General features: G+C 44.2%; 1 protein-coding gene across 4 annotated transcripts in view; it reads right to left on the minus strand.

Annotated features, from left to right (window-relative positions):
- CNTNAP5 (contactin associated protein family member 5) overlaps positions 1–24,337 on the minus strand; it is a 593,632-nt gene that overhangs the window by 237,592 nt on the left and 331,703 nt on the right. For all 4 annotated transcript variants that reach the window (XM_053258168.1, XM_053258161.1, XM_053258176.1 and 1 more), the window contains 2 exons: positions 23,079–23,185; positions 1,120–1,239 (listed from right to left, as the gene is read on the minus strand). In XM_053258168.1, coding sequence (XP_053114143.1) covers positions 1,120–1,239; positions 23,079–23,185 — 227 coding nt within the window. The remainder of the gene's footprint in view (positions 1–1,119; positions 1,240–23,078; positions 23,186–24,337) is intronic.

Genomic DNA, 24,337 nt, shown 5'->3' on the forward strand with positions numbered 1-24,337 from the left:
GATAATACAATGAAGGGAAAAAACCCAAAGGAACTACAAGTACTATGATAAGTTAATTATGTCTAGACAACAAAGGAATCGTCCTACTTGCCAGGTTCTGTGCCTGATTCCACATGTATTGTGGAAAGTGTTAAGACTTCTGGGGAAAATATGGGCTGACATTCACACTAACACTGTGCACGCACCACCACCCCGCCAAAGTATGCATGGAGTGGATGCATGCCTGCTTCTAAAGCATACATTCTTGGGTGGAGGGAGTAGTTTTCTCCAATCTCCACTTCTTCCAGAAGTGCACTGTGCAACCTGCAATTATGTCCCTGAGGGTCATGCAGATCTCAGGTACACAACTGTGGGTTGCACATAAATACTTCCAGAGGAGGGAGAAATAGGCAAGAATTGCCCCTCTCCACATGATCAACCGTGCTTCAGAAGTGGAAACACATCCATCCATTCCATGCATGCTTTTTTGGGTTCCGTGCAAGAAGTGTTACTATGGATGCCACCCAAGTGTGCAGAAGAAGCTATGAGATACTATTGCATTTCTTGGTGGCATGTACAATGCATCTTTATTCTTCAAACACTGCATTTTAACAATATTTTAAACAGAATAATTAGGTGAGGGAACACTCTGATATTGGCTAGCATGTAACATGGAAAGCTGATCTGATATCTCTCACAGAAGCCTCATATATCCATTCTCTAACTCCCTGGCTCACATCCATTTCAAACATCACACAAAAGCAGAAAAGGCAGAAGCACTAGCGTATAAGTGAGCTGGCCTTCAAGTTTTATCTGTGAAGTATGATTAAATCTATGACTCCCAGATGGACTCTGAAGCTCATGGCTCCCAGTAGCGGTAAGATTAGCGACCCCACTTGGCTCATAACAGCACAAGTGAAAATTCACTTGTTCTATATAACAAGTTAAGCTCTGTTAGAGACTATGTGGATACTGAAGTCACCAGCAGAACCTGTCACTCTTTTTTCCTTTCCCATCCCATTGGCATGGAAAATGTCTATGCCATTGCTTTCTGGCACACAAAGAAGAAATCATGGATTTTATAATTAAAGACCTGATGACCCAGGACTAAATGGAAATAGGACAAAGGGACATTCTTACCAGTTATATTGCAGTAGACTAGTACTGGTGCAAGAGGACCACTTGCATCTGAATCAATGTAGAAGAAACCAGATGTCTTCCCTTGGTGACGATAGGCCTCGCATGATTGCTCATGAATAGCTGAAAATGAAAGAGAGAGAGAGATTTGCAATATTTATAACAAATAATAGGAAAGTTTTGGAAAATGTAACTCTGTGGTGGCTGCTTATCTTACTGCATGGTGACTGCATCTTTGTGGGGTCTGGTCCTCTGCAGTGGATGACTACATAGTGAAGCTGATCTTGCCATACACTTGCTGCTTCCACATTACTGTGCGTTGTTAGCTAGCAAGAGAAAAGTAACTGCCTGCCCACTCACTATAGACAACTGGCTTCCCACACAGATGCAGCTGTCATGCAAATAAGATTATAAACAGCCAGCAAGCAGTGTTGTGCCATCTGAAACCACCCACGAATAGTCCTGTTTAGGTGGGATCAAACTCAACACTTGTTAATTGGAATCTGTTTGTCAGGGATCTCCGGTGGGAACTCACTATCTCATGCACACAGATTGTGTCATTTTCTTTCACTAAATCATGATGCTGTCACTCAAGATCATTTTTCTCATGTGTCCGTGTATAATATTGAGCAAAGCATTAGCATTTGAAAGAAAATATGATATAAAAATCTATTCAGAACAAACAAGGGCCCAACTTAGCAGGGGTTATTGAGGTATAAACAGAAAGTGTCGGACATTCAAATGGCATGTGAGCTGTGAACTTTTTCAGCAGGTCCAGGGAAATGTATCTCTTTTGACTTCAAATTATAAAAAGTATGAAATATAATGATGATCCTCTGGATTTACTATATTTACTATATGACAAATACAATGAGGATCATACATGTACAGTGGTCCCTCGACTTACGAAGTTAATCCGTTCCGAATGCACATTCGTAGGTCAAAAAGTTCGTAAGTCGAAAAGCGGTTTCCCATAGGAATGCATTGGAAATGGATTAATTTGTTCCGGAGCCTAGGAAAAAGACCCAGACACCCAGTTTTATGTGCAAAACTCTTTATCAAATGCACTTTAAAGGCATGCAAAATGCAAACTCCGCAAACTCTGCAAACTCCTGCGGAGCATTGCTCGCCATGGGGCAACAACCACATTATCAAAATTCGTAAGTCAAGGAAAACGCATCTAAAATTCATAAGTCGAGGAAACCGCATCTAAAACCGCCAACGGTTTTCCGTTCGGATGTCGAAAAATTCGTAAGTGTGCGGCCACTTTTTCCTTTCGTAAGTCGAAAAATTCGGATGTCGAGTAGTTCGTAAGTCGAGGGACCACTGTATTTCACATTCCAAGCATTATATTAAAAAGTAATTATGTGACATTGATTAAGTACATTTGCCTTGATCCTAGGATTCTATAGACACATGCCCTCCACCCTTGATTCCACTTTAGGAAGAATCAGTTGTTACCATAATACAAGAATGTGAGTTCATTAGCCATAACAGTTTGCTTACAGGTTTTTCCCCCTTTGTTAAGTGTGAAAAAGCACATTCTGCCACACACAGCCAATGGAAGAAACTAATTTTCCTTCCACAGGAGGCAGAAATATACTTTTTAAGGTCATCTGAGGAGGTCCGTCTCCAGTTGCCACCGGTTCGTCTGGTGGCGACGCAGAGGCGGGCCTTCTCTGTAGCTGCTCCTGGGCTATGGAATGCACTCCCGGCAGAAATTTGTAATTTGAGATCATTGCTGCCCTTCAAGAGAGCCCTTAAAACCGACCTATTTGGCCTGGCCTTCCAGAGTTTTAAATAATTAACTGTTTTAAACTGTTTTAAACTGTTGCCCTGATTTTCAGGGCTTTTAGCTGTTTTATTGTGTTTTAATAGTTTGATTTTAATTGTTAATTTGTTTTAATTGTTTTTATCATGTTTTGAACTGCCCTGAGCCATTTTGGAAGGGTGGCATATAAATATAAATATAAATATAAATAAATAAATAATTTTGCAAGAATGCAGGCAAATACAGATATTTGCCCTTTGTAAATAAAAGCAACAAGCTTGTTAGTACTTATGATAACATACAACAATTGAACCAGGCATTATTACTGGTTGCCCCAACCAGGGGCATAACTATAATAGGGCAAGGGGAGACAGTTGTCTGGGGGCCCACCTTGGGGGGGGGCAGAAGCAAGTCACATGACTGACTCCCCCAGTCGCACACCCGCCCGGGCTTCCTTCTGTTGTATTCATCCTCCAAAATTGATGTGAATGTTAAGACCTGGAGCTACCAGAACAGCATGTCTTTCTCTAGTACCATTAAATGACTTGCATCATCCACAATTTATGAAACCTTTATAAAATAATTTAGGATTATGTTCTATTGTGGCACATAGGTTATATATACATTTTACTATGCTTTTTGTTACCACTATTCAGCCTCATGTAAGATTTCTTTACTTCATGAGTTGAGCTTCAGTGAGGGGGTGCCCATTTTAAAATCTTGTCTCTGGGCCCACTCCAACCTTACTACGCTCCTGGCCCTAACACTGAAAATGTATTTTGTTGTCCTGCCCTTTCTATGCTCATTTAACAACTAACAGTCAGAGAACCTTATGGCATAGTTAAAACAAAATTATTCAGGCCCAACAAACTGTAACTTGTTGAACCTCTGTGCTTCTCCCTTGGCATGTCACTCAATTTAACTTTTACTTTTATCCATGATTTCTGGGAGCACTCAAGCCATGGCTTTCTGGTTCAGAAATCACAAGAAATTATGGTTTAACAAACCCAGAAACTTTCAGTTTAGGCAGTAACATGAGGAGGAGCAGAAATGGGGAGTGGAAGGAGGGAGTGTGCAGGCACATGGCTTATACCTGATCCAATAAACCATGACTTGTTTGACTAGCATTGTTACATTTCAACTAGACCTATGTAGATGTAATGTGCTAACATAGACTGAGAAAGACATGGAGGAACTTGCAAGAATTCTATATATTTCACTTCTCACTCAAAATTCTGCAGTGATTCCCCCACATATCAAAATCATAGAGTTAATACATTAGCTACATTACAGGATTGTCATCAAAAAGAGCTTTGATTTGTATAGCCATTTCAGTTTGGAAGAATGACAAGATGGTTTTTTTTATAAGCTAATCTGCAGCTTTCATTCTTGTAACATATCTTGCAGAACAGAAATCCCTGGGGGCAATCTATACTACTTTTCTGAACAGCTTTCTCTCTGTGTAACTGAAGTGAATACATCTTTTCAAATCTGTGATCAATCTAAATACTACTGTCAACTAGTTAAAGAATGTTAGTAATTAATTGCCCTGCTTTCCACTAACCAATTATTGTCTAAATGGTTTAATATTTTATACCCAAACTGACAATGCTTTGAGATTGATTTCACAAAGAAAATAATTTTGCTTGATTCAATAGCTGGGACCAAATCTCTTATGTTGAGCAAAAGTTTATTCAGTGGGGAATCAGTTCTTCTCAGTGATCTGGATGTGTGTGAGGCAGCAGGTTTGATGGATGTACATAAGTGACACAAGCAAGGCTAGCCTAACCAATGAGGCAGACTAGACGATTACCTGGGGTGCTCCAAAATATAGCCTGTGTCTGCTACATACATATCTTGGAGAAAGACCCATTGCCTTCACTTTTTGCGTAAGTCACAGAAGCAGCTTAGATGCTCATTGGTTCATTGGCTGTTCTCACGATCACATGGAACCGGGTTGCGGGAGGCCAGCCTGGTTCCATGCAGTCATGTACTGCAACAGTATCTGCGTGGCTCCAAGCAGCAAACCTTCAAAAATAACCCTCCCCTTAAACGAGCTTAGCGGAGCAAGAGCTCTGCTAACCCCATTCTTCTGATTGTGAGACAGCGTGGCATGGCTCTGTGATGACTCACTAGGAGACCCCTGACTGGGAGGCTCCAACAAGCCGCCCAGCCTCAGGGGTCTACCTAGGATGCCCCACGCACTTGTGGGCGGCCCCCAGTCCCCGCCACCCCACCGGCTCTGTCAGGGATCCAGTAATCATGTGGGCAGCTGATCTGACTGCCCAGGGACGGCTCCCTGGTTGTATGTTGGGAGAGTGGGCTAAGCATGGTGTAGTGGTTAGAGTGCTGGACAAGGACCGGGGAGACCTGAGTTCAAATCCCCATTCAGCCATGAGACTTGCTGGGTGACTCTGGGCCAGTCACTTCTCTCTCAGCCTAACCTACTTCACAGGGTTGTTGTGAGGAGAAACTTAACTATGTACACTGCTCTGGGCTCCTTGGAGGAAGAGTGGGATATAAAATGTAAAATAAAATAAAATAAATGTACTAAATCAATCAATCAATCAATCAATCAATAAGCTCTATACAATATGGTTGTCACCACACTGCTGGCCAAACATTACTAGAGAGTATATAAATTCTGGCAGCCTGGGAAAAGTTATGGAAGAATGATTTAAAATTCACTGCCTGTTATACTTTGAAGTAAAATTATTATAAAATGATGTACAGATGGTATTTGACACCAAAAAAACTGGCATTAATGTATATAAATGTTTCAAACAAATGTTGGAAATGTGGGGATTCTGAAGGTACTTTTTTTCACATGTGGTGGACGTGGGAAGGCTAAGGCCTATTGGGATATGATATATAATGAATTAAAGAAAATATTTAAAGTGACATTTCCTAAGAAGCCAGAATCCTTCCTGCTAGGAATAACACAAGGAGAAATTTCTACAAATAACTTAACTTTTTTCCTCTATGCTTCTATGGCGGCTAGAATAACATATGCACAGAAATGGAAGACTAATGAATTGCCTTCAAAAGAAGACTGGTTGATAAAAACTTTGGAATATGCAGAGATGGCAAAACTTACAACACTGATAAAAGACCAAAGCTTAGAACATTTCAGGGAAGATTGGAAACCTTTTTTGTTGTACTTAAAGAAATTATTTTCCTAATATGGATCTTACAGCTGGATTTGACATTTGAAATACAGGTTTGGGTAGACTAATGGTTTTTTCTTTTTTCTTTAAGCTTTAAATTTGTGTTTTTTAAAAATTAATATTATAATAAGGTAAACTTTATAGTTTTTATTTCACAAAAAGAGGTGCGCGGGAAGTCCAATTGTGTTTATTATGGATGTTATGATTATTGTTAAAAATTAATAAAAATTAAATTTCAAAAAAAAAAAAGAGAGAGAGAGTATATAAATTCTGTTCAAAGACCATGAATGGCACACCAGATTTTCATGTTCACACAATGAATACATTTAGGCTGCAAATCACATGAAGAACATTACATGGATATTGACTGTTCCTATTCTTATCCTTTCCTTTTTCTCTTTTACCAAAAGCTGCATTCAACGTTCAGAACTACATTAGAATTGTGTTTGTGTTCATGACTAACTTGGTTTGAACTGACAGAGAGGTGTCAGACAGGAAGGTCACATTTACATGGAACATGGAACTGCAGTTGAATAGGCCTGCAGTTCCACAGATGTTATGCCCGAATGTGGGGAACCACAGTCGGGTGTGGCAAGGAAACTGAGGGTTCAGGATTGGCACTCCAATCTGAACCCTTGAGTAGGGATGTGTGAATTGGCTTGACCTGGAGCCGGCTCAACATCTAACTTGACAGGCTCAAGGGCTCACCCCCAGCTTGCCCTGAAGCTGAACTAGACCTAGTTCGTCTCAAACTCAAGCTGAACCCACCCCGCCCATCCAGGAGTTTGTTTGTTTGTTTAACATATTTTTATACCGCCCAAAACCTACGTCTTGGGGTGGTTTACAACAAGATAAAAACAAAAGTAAAACATTAGTTACAAGCAAAAACAAGAAATTTAAAACATAACATTAAATTTAAAATCTAAAAACAACATTAAAACAATCAAAACAATATCAGTTAAAAGCCTGGGTGAACAGATGCATTTTTAAAGTTGTCAGAGATGGGGCCACTCTTATTTCACTAGGGAGCACATTCCAAAGCCTCAGGGCAGCAACGGAGAAGGCCCTGAGTAGCCACCAGACAAGCCGGTGGCAAATGCAGACGGACCTCTCCTGATGATCTCAATGGGTGGTGGGGTTCATGAGTTCTAACTGACTTTTAAAAAAAACCCTCACTGCCGCAGCCACAGGGTGGGCTCCAGCAGTTCCCTCTCCCCTTGCCAGCTTCTCCCCAGTCTCAAATTGGCCTGGTTTGAGTGGTTTCCCAACTGTTTTAGGCCTATTCTGGGCCTCTTCGTGCTGGTGGTGGCCATTTTGGAGGCCACCACACATGCGCACTGGCCATCTGCATGGCCCAGGTCATGCAGATGGCCAGTACTCAGATGGTTCTCTGACTGCAGAGAGGCAGCTCTCCTGAATGTCTGGACAAGGTAGCAGAGTGTGTGTGTGGGGGGGAGGGACCCTGCAGTTCTGCATTACATGTGAATGCGGGCGAAGACTGAACCTAAAAATAGTTAGATAGACAGAGAAGCAGCAAAAGCCAAGAATAAAAACTAAGAAAAAAATAACAATATTCTGATTGTCAGAATTCCCAAGGAGTTCGAATTTCTATATGTGCTCAGAAGAATCTTCTCCTGGGAAAGAAGAAGAAAGGGAAATGACGGGTGGAGGGCTTTGGAGCCTGGAAGTAATCAAGTAACCTATTTGAAGAAGGAACTCACAATCACTCAGGTACCTCTCCACTGCATAGTGACCCAATGAACCAGAGCAGGCAAGATTTCTCAGCTGTCCAGTTTCATCTGATTGTGCTCATACTCACACAATGCCTTCCCTCATCTCCTTTCAACTACACATTCCAGCTCTGAGGTTTCAGTTACTTATTGATATTGGCTGATAGGTCAGGCAGCCCTGAGTTGGCATTAGGGACCTGTCACAGCTGCTGCACAACTCAAAAGGCAGTCCCAACAGCATGGCATGGTGAGGCTGTTGTAGAACGACTTAAAACTACTCCCAGGGAGTCATGCTGCACTCCTTCCACTGGAAACAATGGGAGGTGCACTGCACAACTGCCCAGGCAGTTTTAAGTTGTTCTTCAGTAGTACTGTCATGCTACACCATTGGGGCTGCCCAATGTGCTGTCGCTGTGTAGCAACCACAGCAGGTCCCTAATGTCAACGTCAGTCTGCTTGTCATGTTGGCAAGTGACACCAGATATCCTAACAGTGGCTGTCTAGAAAGTGGAAGGAAATCTCTCTCACAAGTGAACACTCCTCTTCCATCTCACTCTTAGGTTGTTCTCATCATCAGTTTCGATTTCCCACTCTTCCCCAAAGCTCAGTAATAATTGTTATACAATTGGAAGGAAAAAGCAGGTCAAGAAAATCCTCCATGGATTGCTGCTGCTTTAAACAGAAGAACAAAAATATAATTATGGCCTACTTTTAGTATGTGTAACCTATTAACCAAGACCAATGATAAAGCAAGATTTTGTTAAACCAGTAATGACTAAACCTGGAAACAGGCCTGTAGATAAAAATTATCTGTGTTGTCGTTTCTAGATATTTAGGTCCAAGGATAGGAGGAAAATATAACATGAATAAGTAGTTGGCCAGTGAGAATTATAAGGATGTTCTCCCTCAACAATGGAGCACTGAAAAAATTGAAAAACAAACAAACAAACAAACAAACAATGGAGCATTTAAAAAAGTAAATGACATGTTTATCCCTCACTTGCTCTAAAGAAGCTTCAAGGAGTCTCTGAAGAGCAGGATGGAACAATATGGTAGCATTTTAGAATACATTCATGTTGCTTCCCTCAATTTAAAGACAGCAGTGTAAGCAGAAAAACTGCAATGGTAGCTAATGCCCACCTGCCCACACACACCCTGGCTGACATCCCAACTAACAAAGTAGTTAACAAAGGACATGCACGCGCAGCATGCTGCATTCCAGACTTAAGCAGTATAAGCGCTTACGGGGGGGGGGGGCGGTGACTTTCACCCATCTCCTCATCTCTTTAAAGTACTCTGTGAAACCCAGAAATATATATCTGAAGGCCATAATTGGCACAAATAGAAAGATAGGTAGAGAAAATATTTTGTACTAGCTGGGCTGGGCTCTGCTGGCCCGCTTCTTCCCCCCATGCCTGCTTCTCCTCCCACCCCGCGCCTCCCCATCACCTGCGGTTTCTGGCGGGCGGGCCGACCAGAAAGCCAGCCCACCACCTCTTCCCGCCTGCCCACCAATTCCCAGTGGCTGGGCCGGGCGCCTGCCTGCTGCTCTTGCCGGCTGGCCACCTGCTGGCGGGAGCAACCCGCTTCTTTAAAAATTTCCTGCCTGGCGCTTTCTGGTTGGCGGGCTGGCCAGAAAGCCAGCTTGCCGCCTCCTTCCACCCGCCTGCCAATTCCTGCTCCCAGCGGCTGGCCCAGCCCACTGCTACCTGTTCTCTCTGGCCACCCGCCCACTGGCAGCCAGCATCCCTATTTTCTCCTCGTCTCGTCGCTAATCGGCAGCTGCTAGCAAACTCTTGTGAGAGCTGCCACACAGGGGATTAGTGATGGGTACACCTAGGAGAAATAAATGTATCGATAGTAGGAAGGAAGAGCTTCAACTTGTCTGTCATTAAGGCTTTCCACATGAGCAGTTTGGAGAGCCTCAAGGGGGTGTGAGGGGAGAGTGGGCTTGACCTCCTCTCCCCACAGATGAGCAGGGAGCCCTCCCTGGGCAGCTGGATTGGCTGCCCAAACAATTACCAGCTCCATCATGGAGCTGTTTGGGGTGGTTGGGTTCTGGGGCCTCCTGGCCCCTGGATATCCCAGAATGCCCCACGTGAGTCCTCCCGACGCCAGAAAGCTTGTAGTAGCCTCCTGTTCAGGGGTCTACTCATGAATCGCTGTGGCACAGAGCCGCACCGTAGTGCCATATGACCCAAAAAGTGCTCCACTAACCCAGTTGAAGGGGAGGCAATTAGGCAGGCTTGCTGCCAGGAGCCACACGGCTCCCATTGCTGCACATGAGCAGCTGAGCTCCCTTAGCCCGGTTTCAGCTGCTCGTGAGAATAGCCTCTCTCTCACTACGAGTTCAAAATACATATGTGTGACAGTTCCGCGAGCCAACAATGCAATGCAAAATTTTAAAAAGCTTTAATAAATATTTGCTGTGCAATAGTTAAACAAACATGATGCAACAGAGTACACAGGCAATTACATTCTGACTAGTTTCCAGTCTTTAATGGGAACAGATTCCTAGTACCCTGGTTTCTAGATTTGGAGTTGGAGCCATGGTTCAGCATGCAGTGAAGACACTGACTGACTGTAGTTTCCTTCCTTATATAAGTTACTTCTTTATTCTCATTCTCCCTTTCTTCCACTTTCCCAAGATAGGGGTCTCCTGAGAATATATACAAGTGCTATCTCCTTAGAGATTCACCAACTTCTCCTCTCTTGTTTTGCCAGTGTCTATTCTGACAATCAGCTGACGACAACTCTTCCTCTATTTGTGGTTTTAGGTATAGTTGCCTATGTCCTACACTTGTGTTGTACAGCCTTCAACGACATATTCCTGAAGTATTTAAAAAAATGGGGGAAGGAGAGAGCAGCAGAAGTAGCCCCTCCCCCTGGCCTGCATTTCTCTGCTCGGCAACATGCTGTGAGGAGATGTGATGCTGAGTCTTCCACCAACATAGCTCCTGCTGTACAGTTCTAAGACCGTGCAGAACAGAGGCGTAACTATAGGGGGGGCAGGGGGGGCACGTGCCCCGGGCGCCATCTTTTCTGGTCACGTGGGGGGCGCCGCCATGACCAATTTTTTTTTAATTTTTTGTTAATACAAATGTTTCCTGCTCAGTGCAGCAGTGCTGCAGCAGTCAAGGAAGCGCGTCGGTGCCCCCTTCCCCACGAGCGGTCCCTTCCACGCTGCCTGCGCCCCCCCCATTGCTTTGCTGGCACCTGGCGGCCAGTCAGTGGCCTGGCTTGGCGGCGGCGGGCGCTTGTGAGGAAAAACCTAAGTATAATGTAGTATGTTGGGGGGGAGCGGTGGGGGGGTGCCATTTCAGTGCTTGCCCCGGGTGCCGTTTTCCCTAGTTACGCCTCTGGTGCAGAATGTCAGCCAGTATTTCCAAAACGCTTGTCATCATGGTTATAGAGTTTGCTAGGGATGTGCACAAACCTGGCCCGGTGGATCAAGTGTGTCACGGGGCGGGGGAGCAGCACACCACCACTCCACGAAGCTTCCTGCTGCAGTGGTGCATGCCCCCATCAGCCTGCATATGGTGGCACTCTCCCTATCAGCCTGTGCTTGGCAGCACAACACTGCCACACGTGGGCTAATGAGGAGAGCATCACCACTGTGCACAGGCTGATGGTGGTGTGCTGCCACAGCAGGAAGCTGTGTGGGGTGGTGGCGGGTAAGGACCTGTTGTCGTCACTTTTAAAGGTGCTGCTTACTGCCTCCCCCCATGCTGCACTGGACCCACTGAACCCATTCAGCTTTGAACCATCCCTAGCAAACTCTTTCACAACGGTGCCAAGCATTTCTGTGATTGGGAGGCTGGGACACTTCTCCGGATGAATGCTGCTGTAACCATGAGCAGTGCAGCATGGGAGATGAGTGACAGGCTGGACAGAACTTCCAGCCCACTTTGGCACCACACAAAATTACAGTGGTGGGTGGCAACATCTGCATGAGGCTTATGAAGCAGTAAGATTTGTAGATCACTAGGGTCAGCAGCCCCTAGCTGAAAAGAGTTTGGGTCAAAATTGAGGTTGTGGGTGGGTGGGGGGTAAACTGGGAGACCCAAAACTGTGAGGCAATTTCAAGGGGAAGGATGAAAAATAGATTCAAAGGGGGAGGTGAAAAGAATGGGACTTATTACAGACATGGCAGAAGCAGTGTACCTCCTTTTAAAAATGATTTTGCTGTGAGTGCAAGCAATGGCTTCTCAACAGCTGCCCCTGTATTCACCATGCTGCCACACCTCCCCCCCGCCACCAACCAATGCCCCACATTCAGCACTTAGGACATTTTGGCAAATAATGCTGAGTGCCAGTCAAGAGGCCATCATGTGGCCATCAAGAGGACCTCTGCTGTAACTGCTGCATGCAGCTGCAGACATCTTTTTTAAAAAGATAGAAGCCAGGTCTGGAAACTGAAGTAAATCAGTGCCTGTGACAGCTCATGGCTTCCAGTTCCAGGTTTCCTCTTGATTCCAAGGAAGACTGTGGAAACAGACATATGTTCCTCCTCCTCCACTCCCCGCCCCCGACACTGGCACTGGAAAATTCACTATTATGATGTTACTTTTATCTGTCTTTTCTGACAGACATTATCAGGCATCATTGGAATAATGGGTTCTGGATTAAACACCATTTTCAATAGCAAATAAAGCAGCGGGAGGAAGACTTTTCTCTTCCTCTTGTTGCTCTAACAGCAGAAGTGTTAAGAGGCAGGCAGTGAACTTCACAGAAATGACTGTCGTGCTCACCCTCATAATACAATTGTCATGTTAAATGCCAAAAAGAAATGAAATCTGTGCTATTGAAAACCTGACTTTGACAGCCCCCATAGTTGACAGACTAATAAAGTCCCTGCTGTGATGTTCCGGGATGACAGATGGCTCATTTCCCCCTCGTTAAAAATACATATTTACTGATATGGTAACAAAAAAAACAAAACATAGTGGTTTTCTGTGTAAATATAGCTTTTAAAAATCTAACAAAGAATGCTTGTGAAGGTTTATTTCTATTACATGGTGCCTTTCTACAAAGGTAGCCATGTTAGTTCCATGCTTCATCAGTGTATTAAGAATGTTGCTATGGACTGTCATGGAGAACGAAAAAGGCTGCCCATTCTTGAGCTTGCTTTTCGCTCCCTGTTGACATCTTCCCTTCACAGAAAGCTGCAGAGCCAATCACCTTGGTGGCAAACCTAACAAAAATTGAATAGTGAACACAAAGAGAGAAAGGTCATATGTACGAGAAGGATTCTTCCTTGAAGATCCTTACATCAGAATTGACATATGAAAAAAAGAAAAGAAAATCTATGGGGTCCCAAAGCTTATTTCTGTGAGTGACTCTGAGCTCCTTGTGGTCTCAAACGTTCTTGCCTCCCCCTGCTTGCCAAAAAACCTTGCAAACAAATTCATAGATTCTCCCCATTAACATGTTGTGTTCAATCTGTATATGTGTACAATTATTTGACACATTGGTTGACATCCTAATGCTGTACCTATGTAGCCGATGGGGGGAAACCTACAGTGGCAGCTTCCCTGCTTCAGCAGCATGGGTGCGTGTGTGTATATGTGTGCATGCTATTTACTCCAATCTCCCCTTCTCCCTCAGGCACTTCGTGTTGGAGATGAACTTCCAGTGCATCAACCTTTTGCACCAACTGTCCTAATGACCACTAGGGGCATTGGGAGTAGAGACAGTGAGTAAGGGTCTCCCTATCTGTCCCTACTCTATGACCCCTGAACTGACTCTGCAGCACTTCCTGTGTTGAGTCACAATCCTTCCTTTCCTCCTAGAGAGCAGATGGAAACATCTCTCTTTCTCTCTCTCCTTACCTATCCACTATGTAGTCCTTTAGATTAGATATAGGTCTTTCCTGTCTAAGTGTATTTAACCAATAAATGTTTAATGTTTAGTCACACAAGGATCTCCATGTGTTTTCTCTAAATAGCTGCAATATCCAAACCATCCTCTGCTACCTACTCTGTAACTGGAGTGTGTGTTCATTCCTTAGTGCTCTGCTGTTTTACCTATTGTGGGTAAAAATCAACAACCTCTAACACTTTGTGCAGCACAAAAATATGCCCCTGAGGGTTGCTATTCTTGGCTGTACATGTGCAGTATTATTAAAGATGTCAGCCACTATGTTCAACACAAGGACAGTTGTACACTTTCTGTCTTGTAACACACTTTCTATCTTGCACCTTGTGTTTGTAGGGGCCTATATCCAGGCTCACATTTGAAATGACGCAGGCTCAGTCATTCTCTCTCTCTCTCTCTCTCTCTCTCTCTCTCTCTCTCTCTCTCTCTCTCTCTCTCTCTCTCTCACACACACACACACACACACACACACACACACACACACACACACGTTTTAGAGACACCTGTATGCAGGTACAATATAATGAGGCTATTCTCATGATGGGGGAAAACCAGGCTAAAAGAGGCCAGCCCGGTTTTCTCCCATCGTGAGAATCACTGGGCTCGCGGGTGAGCCCGGTGGTTCTCCGGCGGCTAGCCTGCCAAAGTAGCCATCCCCTTAAATGAGGTTAGCGGAACAAGTGCTCCGCTAGCCACATGTTGGCAACAGTGAGTTGGCACAGCACAGCTCCGCGCCAGCTCACAAGGAGACCCCCACTGGGAGGCTAAAACAAGCCTCTCAGTCTTGAGGGTCTCCCCAGGATACCCCACACACTGGCGTGGGGCATCCTGGGACTTCTGGGGGCCAAGTTGCCTCCAATCCCTGCAGCCCCTACTGGCTCCATGACAGAGCCGGCAGTCGTGTGGGCAGCCAATGTGGTGTTTGATCGTGTGCGGGGAGAGCTGGCTAACATAGGAACCTGTCATATACTGAGTCAGACCATCTAGCTCAGTATTGCCTTCACAGACTGGTAGTAGCTTCTCCAAGGCTGCAGGCAGGACTCTCTCTCAGCCCTAAGCCCGCTCTCCATGCACAAGCCCTGCAGGCTCTCCACACTGCTCATGTGGAGACCCTCAATGTCTGAATATGGCTATTCAAAACTGGAAATTCAGCATTTGCATTGTGGCATATATTCTGGGCTCTGTTCCAGAAGTGTGTGTGGGGGGGGGAGAGAACTGTGACTAGCTGTGATGAAGATAATGCTTTTCCCCCCTCCAGGACACAGAATGTTTACTTCATTTCCACAGTTCTCCTCTCAACAGGATGACTGCCATTTTGACATATTATTCACACAGGTAGAACCAGGGCTTCATGCTTCAAGCTGGGCTTCAAGAAATTCACATATGCTGTATTGATTGGGAATAAAGGGAGATGGGAAACAAAGCTAGCAGAGCACAGCTGGCTCAGCAGCAGTTGCCAGTGTGAAAAATTCAAAAATTATTCAAGAGCAAAAGTAGTAGAAGGCTACACAATCTTACTTTTTAAATAACATGTGGGAGCATTTTATTTTATTTTATTTTGCTTTTCTCTTGCTGTACTGCTGCTTATTTTAACAGGACATCCTGTACTTGTAGTACCAGGCAACCACAAGTCCGGCTTCATAGCTGTTTATGGAACAGAACGACAGATTCAGGATATCTCTTAGTGTGCAACACCTCTCTAGTGGTGGTGGAAACACAGATAATTTCACAGCCAAGAGTTGGAAACCATAAAATAATTAAAAGTAATAATAAAGACATTGGCTGACATCCTAACAAAGTGTACATCTAGGCGGGACTGTGGGAACCTACCTGGAGCCTGAGCAAAACTCACCAGCACAAGAGCTATCAGCGTTTAGAGTGCTCCCCCACTCTGGAAGTGCTCTGTAAGACTGGTAGCAACAAGTCACTGACCCTGCTAACTGTTTCCAATCTTCTGGAATGCCTTCGGAGAATGGGGGCCCCTCTGAGCTCTAATTACTCTTAGGTGACAGAGTGTGAGCAGGGGAAGTTGTGTGAGGGCTCCTGGCATGTGTCCCTGCAATCCCCCACCACCAACCAAAGCATGTGTGCTTCATTAGGATATTAACCATTGTGCTTCTTTGGATTAGATGCAATCCAAATAAATTTACACGGTTTTGAAGCAATAAACTGAACAAATGCCACACCGTTCAAAATTCACTTGTGGAACTCAGAGAGCTGATACAGCCCCAATGTGATTACTTCCAGTGGCATCAGGAAGTAATCCACCAGGAAGCTCAAAATCAGAAAGGCCACCAGGAAGCTCAAAATCTGGTCAGGATTGCATGGAAGCATCAAGTGAATGAACTGGAGCCTCCAACATGAGGAATAGTAAGATGGCTGCCAGAATTGTTCATGAATATGGTAGTGGGCACATGTTTCAGTGCTCCTCTGCAAAAAGCAAACTCCCTCCACATAGAAAACTAGCATTCTAAGGAGAAGAATTTTTTTTTAACTGACATGATACACAGCTAATGGGGATGTAAAACCATTTTACATATGGTTTCTTTAAGAAGCATACATGCTACACTTTAAAAGGGAGGGGGACCATTCATCCAATGTTATCCAAGCTCTACTGTCTGCATATCCCCGGCATTTCATCTTATGCTGACCCTCCATCTGCCTCCACCCATTCATACTTCAGGTGGCAGCAGTTATTATAGTAGTTCGGGCAATGCAGTATGCACCGCAAAAACACGACTATGAAAGAAACACCTACATTTCCTGGGTTCATTTTAAAATATATATATAGCCAGTGTGTTTTGGTTTGTATGCATGGTTAATATGACATCCTTACTTCAACTGGTACTTTGTAGCTAGAGGCTACATTTGCTTCTGCACAGAAATCTAACAGTTCTATATATTCCAGCCACTAAAGAGTTTATTCAGTTAGACAATTATTGTCTGTCTGCTGCTCTATGCTTCTTCCCACAGCAATCAATTCTTCCATTAGGCTGAGACATTATCATGAAACAACAGGAGAAGAGGCATTTGCTTACACTGTTATATGGTTAAACAATGTAACTGTTACTGTGTACCTTATAATATTAAATAAAACACATTATTGGCAGCTCATCAAGAAATGATTTAACTTTAATGATCATCACTTTCTCAGATGCAGCTAGTAAGCTGATGCCACATATAAATAACTCTATCAGGATAATTAGGTCTGTGTTGCATGGAAACAATCAAAATATTCTAATCAAAAACATTTCAGTTTTAAAAATGTAAAAGTAGGGATAGAATTTAAGCAAAGATTTGGGGGGGGGCAATTTAAAGGATTTTCATCAAAGGATAGCAAGGCAGAGTATTCAGTCTACCCAAATACTGCAACATTTACGTATTTCATTCCAACGTGGGGCCAAAATGAATGTTAAAATGTTGACATTTCCTGTGGGATGAAGTTTCCATTTATGGAACAGCTCTAATATTCGGCATATATTATACTGGAAATTGCCTGACATTTCCATTTCTTCTTCATCTTCTTCTTTTCTTTTTTCTTTTTGCAAGGAACATCCCTCTGGCAGCAAAAGAAGCTTGTTAAGAGCTATTTTTCATATGTACAAGATTTAGCATGTACCAAGTCAAATATCAGGATCTGTAATAATTTTTGTTAAATATCTTATTGCAAGATGTTCAGACATAATGACATCCCTTGGAACATAAGAGTGAACCTATTTCTGGTACATATCTGAAAAAGTAGATTGCACATGAGAAAAACGATAGAAGCCAACAAGAACTAATTGGGGGAAAACTGAAGGTCAGTTTTTACAGTGGTAGGATGCAAAAATGAGATGTCAGTAAGTTAGAGCCACACAAGGGCTTTTATGCCAGGTGGTAAAGCAAGAGCATTTAATTGCATGAAAATGCATGTAATCTCATGAAAGGATGCAAATAAGTTATCTTGAGAAGAGAGTGCCTCTAAGCTGGGTTCCCTCCCCCCTTCAAAACATAGACTTAGAACACCTTAGTCTGGAAGGTATCACTTAAGAATGAAGTTCACGTGAGATACAAGGCAGAAGAGAATGATTCCCGAATTCAGTAAGCAGCATCTAGACTAATGTTGCCCTTGTATTAGAATGCTGCTCATGTACAATGATTTTCCCTGATCCCCTCTTGCTCTGCTATCCTTGAAGTCCCCCAAAAGATGTCCCTGAGGGCTGGGGGACTCTCAGCGACATACCTAAGTGGCAGCAAAAGGAGGGATCAGGATTTGATTTGATTTTTTGCATGTGAGCAACATTCTGACATAATGGCAGCATTAGTCTAGATGCTGCTCAGTGCATACTTTCAATATAAAATCTGTTTTATTTATGCATCACATTTCTACTCAGCAACAAGCCTGTTCACAGCAATTTGAACTTGGATCATCCCATGTTGAATCCAAACTCCAACACCTCCTGATCCATGTCCAACACTGCTGACACCTAATGTGGAGAACTGAATAGATTACTGGAGTTGCACTAGCAAATCCAACTTCAAATTCTCACTCAGCTGTAAAGCAGTACGCGATCTGTTTTTTGTACCGATGGTTAGATGTGTGCATAAACCAGCTGGTCCAGTTCAGTTCGAGTACAAACTGGACCCAAACCAGACCAGGCCAGTTTGGTCCAGCACCCCCTCGAACCCCACAGTTTGGTTCGGTGTGTGTGTGTGCGATCTTCATCTTCATTTGTGCTTGCCTCCTCCAGGTGGCTTCTCCAAGGCAAGCTAGTGTGTGCAAGCTAGTAAGAAGAAAACATGGATAGAAGTGATTGTGTGGAAGCAAGGTAGGAGATAAAGCTGCCCAGGTTTTCCTCCTACCTTGCTTCTACCCAGGTTTTCCTACTACTTTGCTTGCACACAATGAAGCTATTCACACGATTGATCAAAACCAGGCTACCAGAGACCAGCCCAGTTTTGATCAATTGTGGGAACCACTGGGTTCGTGGGTCAGGCCAGTGGTTCCCTGATGGCTCACCCACCTAACAACCCCTCCCCAAGGCTTATGGAGCGAGCACTCTGTTAACCTCATTTTTTTAAAATTGTGTGTCAGCTGTGGCTGGCACACTCGGGGTGGGGGGAGAGGGGAGCCCAGGAAGGCACTGCGCACTCACGCGGTACCTTCCTGGAATTCAGAGGGCCGGGGCTCTGCACAGTGGTTCTTCCCTTCCTTCGATCTCTGGAGCTCCCGACAGGGCTGCGGCCAGGTGCACCAGTGCCCGACCGGAGCAGCCGCTCATCTGGGCGGCTGCTCTGGCTGCCCAGCAATGAGTCACTGCTCATGTGCAGGGAGAACAGGCTAAGTTCACTCTCCCCACACTGACCTTGGCAGCACTTCACACCAATCGTGTGAAGTGCCTCATTCACTTCTACCCAGGTATTCCTCCTACCTTGTTTCCACACAACCAAAAATTGGGAGCACACTCAGCTCCCAAACCCAGGTAGAACACATTTTTTGATTTTGTGAACATAGGAACATAGGAAGCTGCCATATACTGAGTCAGACCATTGGTCTATCTAGCTCAGTATTGTCTTCACAGACTGGCAGCGGCTTCTCCAAGGTTGCAGGCAGGAATCTCTCTGAGCCCTATCTTGGAGATGCCAGGGAGAGAACTCCTTTTCTGCTCTTCCCAGAGCGGCTCCATCCCCTGAGGGGAATATCTTACAGTGCTCACTTGGAACCTTCTGATCTTCCCAGAGTGGCTCCATCCCCTGAGGGGAATATCATAAAGTGCTCCATCTTACTGTGTTTACAGGTGGCCCTCACTATATGTGGATCCAACATCCATGGTTTCACGTATCCAAGGCCAGGTGATTGACACCCAACCTCAGCATATGTGAAAAATAACCAGCCAAAATGGGGTTAGTTTTATGTATCTAATGTTTAGAGATGGCCAGAAATGACCTCAGAGGCTGCCATTTTATGAACAGGAGCCATGTTGTGGCTCATTTGCCCCCCCCCCCCTTTCCTGTGAAAAATCGCAGACAAATGCAGCAATTCAGACTTCTGGGGGTCATTGGTGGTCAGCCTGTGGAGCACAGTAGGGCACTTTATTTTGCCCAGGGTTTTTGTAAAATGTAGTTTTGTAGATTGTAGTTTTCCCTGCAATTTTCAGGCCTCTGGGAACCTAATCCCTGTGATCTTATGAACCTAATAATTCAGTATTCGCAGTTTCCTTATCCACAGTAATAGTGGAGAATGGAACACCTGTGAATACTGAGGTTCACTTGTATATTTTTAGTTCCCCAAAGGAGAGTTTTACGTTGAGCTGGAGCTTTCAACTATATGATTAATGTCCACCTTTCTATAAGTTAGTGTTCATTGTCTTGTTTCATTTTTTAAATACATATTTGATATGTGTCAATTTTACCTTGATCTTTGTGTTTGCTTTTATGTTTCATTTCCCCCTTTCAGTTAGGAATATTTCTCTTTTAAACTGACCAATACATGTGTGTACATAACTTTGCCCCCTCTGGGTACTTCACAGGTCAGGTCTTTGTTATGGAAAGTCTCCAAAATAGTAAGCAAGAAAGAAAATGGGAAGATAAAGAATGCTTGTGAGACCTAGCAGACAATAAAAGTGAGTGCTCCTGTTTAAGCTTCTGGTAGGTTGTGTAGAGTGGAAGTTAGATGTTCCTGGCATTACTACACTGATTCTTTTTTCCCTTGCACTGAGGACAGTTTAATAAAAGAAAGGGTATTTTGGAAGTAGCAAAAATTGAATTGCAGTGATAGTAGCCTAGAAAATGTTACTTTGATACATGCATCTGTATCCAATAAAACAAAATTGCAATGCCATGTGAAAGATGAGGTCTAAAACACTCTAGCTTAGGTCTTGTTCAAACACAGCTATCTACAGATTGCTTTCAGAACTGAGAACAAAATTAACTTTATAAACCACAATTCTCATGTGAAGATAATTCATGCAATCACTTTAAAAATTTCAAATAACTATATGCCTCAAAGTAGGATTCTTCAGTGCAAATGTTCTGGTGGGATTATTTCCACCAATTCCTGCGAAGTCAAGTAGCCTGTATATAGAAGTGCAATACCTGTTGGTGATGCCCATACTTGCCACAAGAAACCTGACCTCTAAGGTCCTCTGCTTAGGGCATGAGTTCCCCTGAACTAGAAGACAGATAGTATGTGCAATAAAACGTACACATGTATAGATGCATATGCAGGGGTTCATGTAATTCTTAAGATTAGGCAGGGGCAGAGCCACCATTCAGCCAATGGGTTCAAAGAACCCAGGCTGCCACCCATCAGGGGCCGCATCTCACGCCCCAGACACACACCCTGTGTGACCCTGTCTGGGAGTTAAATTGGCCAGCGCTGCATTCGCAGCACAGCTGGAGCAACTCTCTCTGCCTTTAAAAGGCAGGGAGAGTCTCTCCAGCCGCACTGCAAATGCAGTGCTGGCCAATTTAACTCCCAAATGCGGCTGCACAGCCAAGTTTGGGAGCTAAATCAGGCCCCCATGTCTGATGTCAGATGCGGGGGGGCATGGCTAAATGCTCCCTGCATCTGATGTCAGACGCAGGGGGCACGGTTGGGGGGGCCACAGCGGCAATGGAACCTGGGCTGCCGCTGGCCTCCCTCTGCACCTGAGACTAGATTCTCTAGTGAGTACCAGTAGAAATGGCTCGGTACTGACAGATATCAGATGGCTCGTAAGCTCCTCCTCCTCTGCCACTATGGTGGCATGGCCTTCCACTCACCATGGGCAGCTCCTGTCACCCTAGCCACTGCTCCTGCCACCCTCGACAGTCCTGCTGCCCTCACCATTGCTTGCCAGTGGTCTCTCTGAAGCTGAAAAGGCCCTGCTCTCGTCTGAAGCCAGGAATGGGGCCTGAGTGGATGGAGAGCCGCTGGGAATGGACTGTGTGCCATCTATTCCCAGCAGCTCTCCAGACACTCAGAAGGGAAAAGGCCCAAATCCCGTCTGCAGAAAAGAATGGGGCCTTTTCTGCTGCTGAGAGGCCCAGAGAGCTGCTGGCATGTGGCAGTGAGGGCAGCAGGAGCTGCAGTGAGGAATAGCGGCCAGTGGGAGGAGGGGTCAGGTGAGTAAGGCGGCCTCAGATGGTACCCATCTGAGCATTTTGCAAATGTCTGGGATACTCTTTTTCATTTATTTATTTATTTATTTATTTATTTAGGTACTCATGCATCATACAACATCCCATCTGACCTCCTCCTCCATCCAGTCAAGTGATACAGTGGTAGTCAAGCTCATTCCACAAAAATATTCCTGCTGAATCAGACAAGGGTCCATCTAGTTCAGCTCCTGGATACCCATAAAGCATGTCATGAAAAGAACAATCCCGTGCCCGCCCCCCACCTGCCACGCACACACTGTTTGTCCCTCAGCAAGGGATATTAAACCTCTTAGTGTCAGTGTTTCCTCTAACATGGATTCCCAGAAGTTGTTGACTACAACTCCCAGAATCCCCAAGCAAATAGCAAAACCCATTGCTGCTGGGGATTCTGGGAGTTGTAGTCAACAACATCTGGGAATCCCTGTTAGAGGGAGCACTGCTCAGTGTGTAATCACTTTACACTTACGTTGAACCTTAGTTGCCTTAGAACCTTAGTTCCAAAGATCCATTAGAAGCTCCTCACAGTCCACTTCAGTTAAAGAGCATGGGAACCAACACAGACCCTTGGGGCTTGATAATTCCTTCCATTGTGAGAACTGACAATTTACTGATATCTATCTATCTGTCTATCAAAAGAGCAGAAAATCCACTGCTTCAAAGATTATTTGCCCACTGTTACAGCTAAGGAAATTAAAAGATAATTGAAAAGAAGGCTGAAATTCTCTGCATGTGTATACGTGGAAGTAAATCCCATTCAGCTCAGAGGCAAACATCCAGACTAACTTTGTGCTGACATGCTTGGGTTTTCCATTCGCAAGGGGGGAAGGGGATTCGACAATCCTCCCTCTGCATCCTCCTGTGTCTCCTGAAACGATGTCCCTGAGAGTTGGAGGAAGGTACCCCTGCTTCATGCAGTGGAAAACCCTGGTGTGTCAGTGCAGAGTTATTCTGGATGTCAGCCAGAGAAGTTTATTTCTGACAAATGTAGGTTTGGGCTGATATGTATGTATTGTAAATACATTTCTCATTTTATTCTGTGGTTGTTTGTAATAATAGCAACAAAAAGTTCTCACTTGCATGTTCTCACAAAAATGTCCTTTAAAGAACACCAACAGGTTGGGTGTATTTGTGCAACTAAATGCTTGGTTGTTCAACTGCTTACCCTCCCTGTTTTCCCACTCTACAACTGTCACAATTCCCTCTACACTGCTTACCCTCCCTGTTTTCCCATTCTACAACTGTCACAATTCCCTCTACGTTTTTGCACTGCAGTCTCTCACAATTGAATTCACTTACAGTTATGGCAGGTCATTCCCATGTAGTCAGTGTCACTACAATCACAGTAGAATGTCGTCCACGATTGGGAACATTTCCCTCCGTGTTCACAATAGTTCGGCAAACATCTAATGGTGGGGAGATCAACAAAAAAGGGTTAGTTTTTTTAAAATCAGATTACATATGCACTGAAATGTGCAACATAATGCCCTTCATGTCTCCTCTAAACCTCCACATTTTCTAGGGCTACGAACACTGGTACACAGATGGAAATCATTTTTCTTCCTCTGTTCTGTGCTTAGCTTGAAACAAAAGCCCTCGAATAATAGTTTCCACTGAATACAATAAATTCAATAGGAGCCCAAATTGATACAGTACTGAAAAATAGAGGGAGGTGAGCTCTGCTTCTCTTCTGTGTCTAGGCAACTAAAATGCATGTTTTATGCTGGTTTCAGATAAGGAGAACAAACAACAGGTGAAAAGGAACACAAAATCTTTCGAGAGAGAAAGCGCTCTCTCTGTATCACTCATTTGTGTTTTCACTGTAATTTGGGCTACTAATCTGAGTAGGTATACTTGCTCAATGAAGACACAAACAATGCATGAGTAAAGAGAGCAAAGACCATATTAGATCAGATTATGAAATGTGAGCTCTAAGCTCTTTCCTTCACCTTTCCATCCAAAGATTTATTACCAAGTGTTTTTGAATGAATGAATGAACACAAAGCAGAGGGAGCTCAATTCAGGGCCTTAGTTGTGCAAATCTAATGCAGAATAAACTCCACTAGTACTTGGAATTCTGGTAATGGGATTTAAAGCAGAATTTCATGAACACCTAAGGCCAAACTAGACATGATGTTGAATGCATTTGTCCAGCTTGGGATTTACTTTCACTTTAAAATAGCAGCTGCAAAGGGAACCAGTCCAGACTGCGACCATGGAATAAACGTTAGGGTGTTTAATGCTTTCCTTCTCTGCCACTTTCCTGCCCAAAACAACTCCTGGAAGCTGCCATTTGCTGCTGCGGTACCTTTGGTGGGAAACTTGCACAGAAGGAAAGGCTTACACACCCCTACCTCTGCTCCACAGATCCAATCTGCATCAGCCACACACACACCACTGCTTTTTAAAAGTGAGAATAAGCCCCAAACTAGACAGTGATGGATTTAGCATCATGCCCAGTTTGGCTTACAGATATTCGTAACATCTTATGGGCACAGAGGAAGACACTGAAGCTCTTTTCACTATCAGTGAGAAGAGCTTATGTCAGGTTTGCAGGG

Source organism: Hemicordylus capensis, chromosome 1, assembly GCF_027244095.1.
Source record: "Hemicordylus capensis ecotype Gifberg chromosome 1, rHemCap1.1.pri, whole genome shotgun sequence".
Taxonomy (NCBI): domain Eukaryota; kingdom Metazoa; phylum Chordata; class Lepidosauria; order Squamata; family Cordylidae; genus Hemicordylus; species Hemicordylus capensis.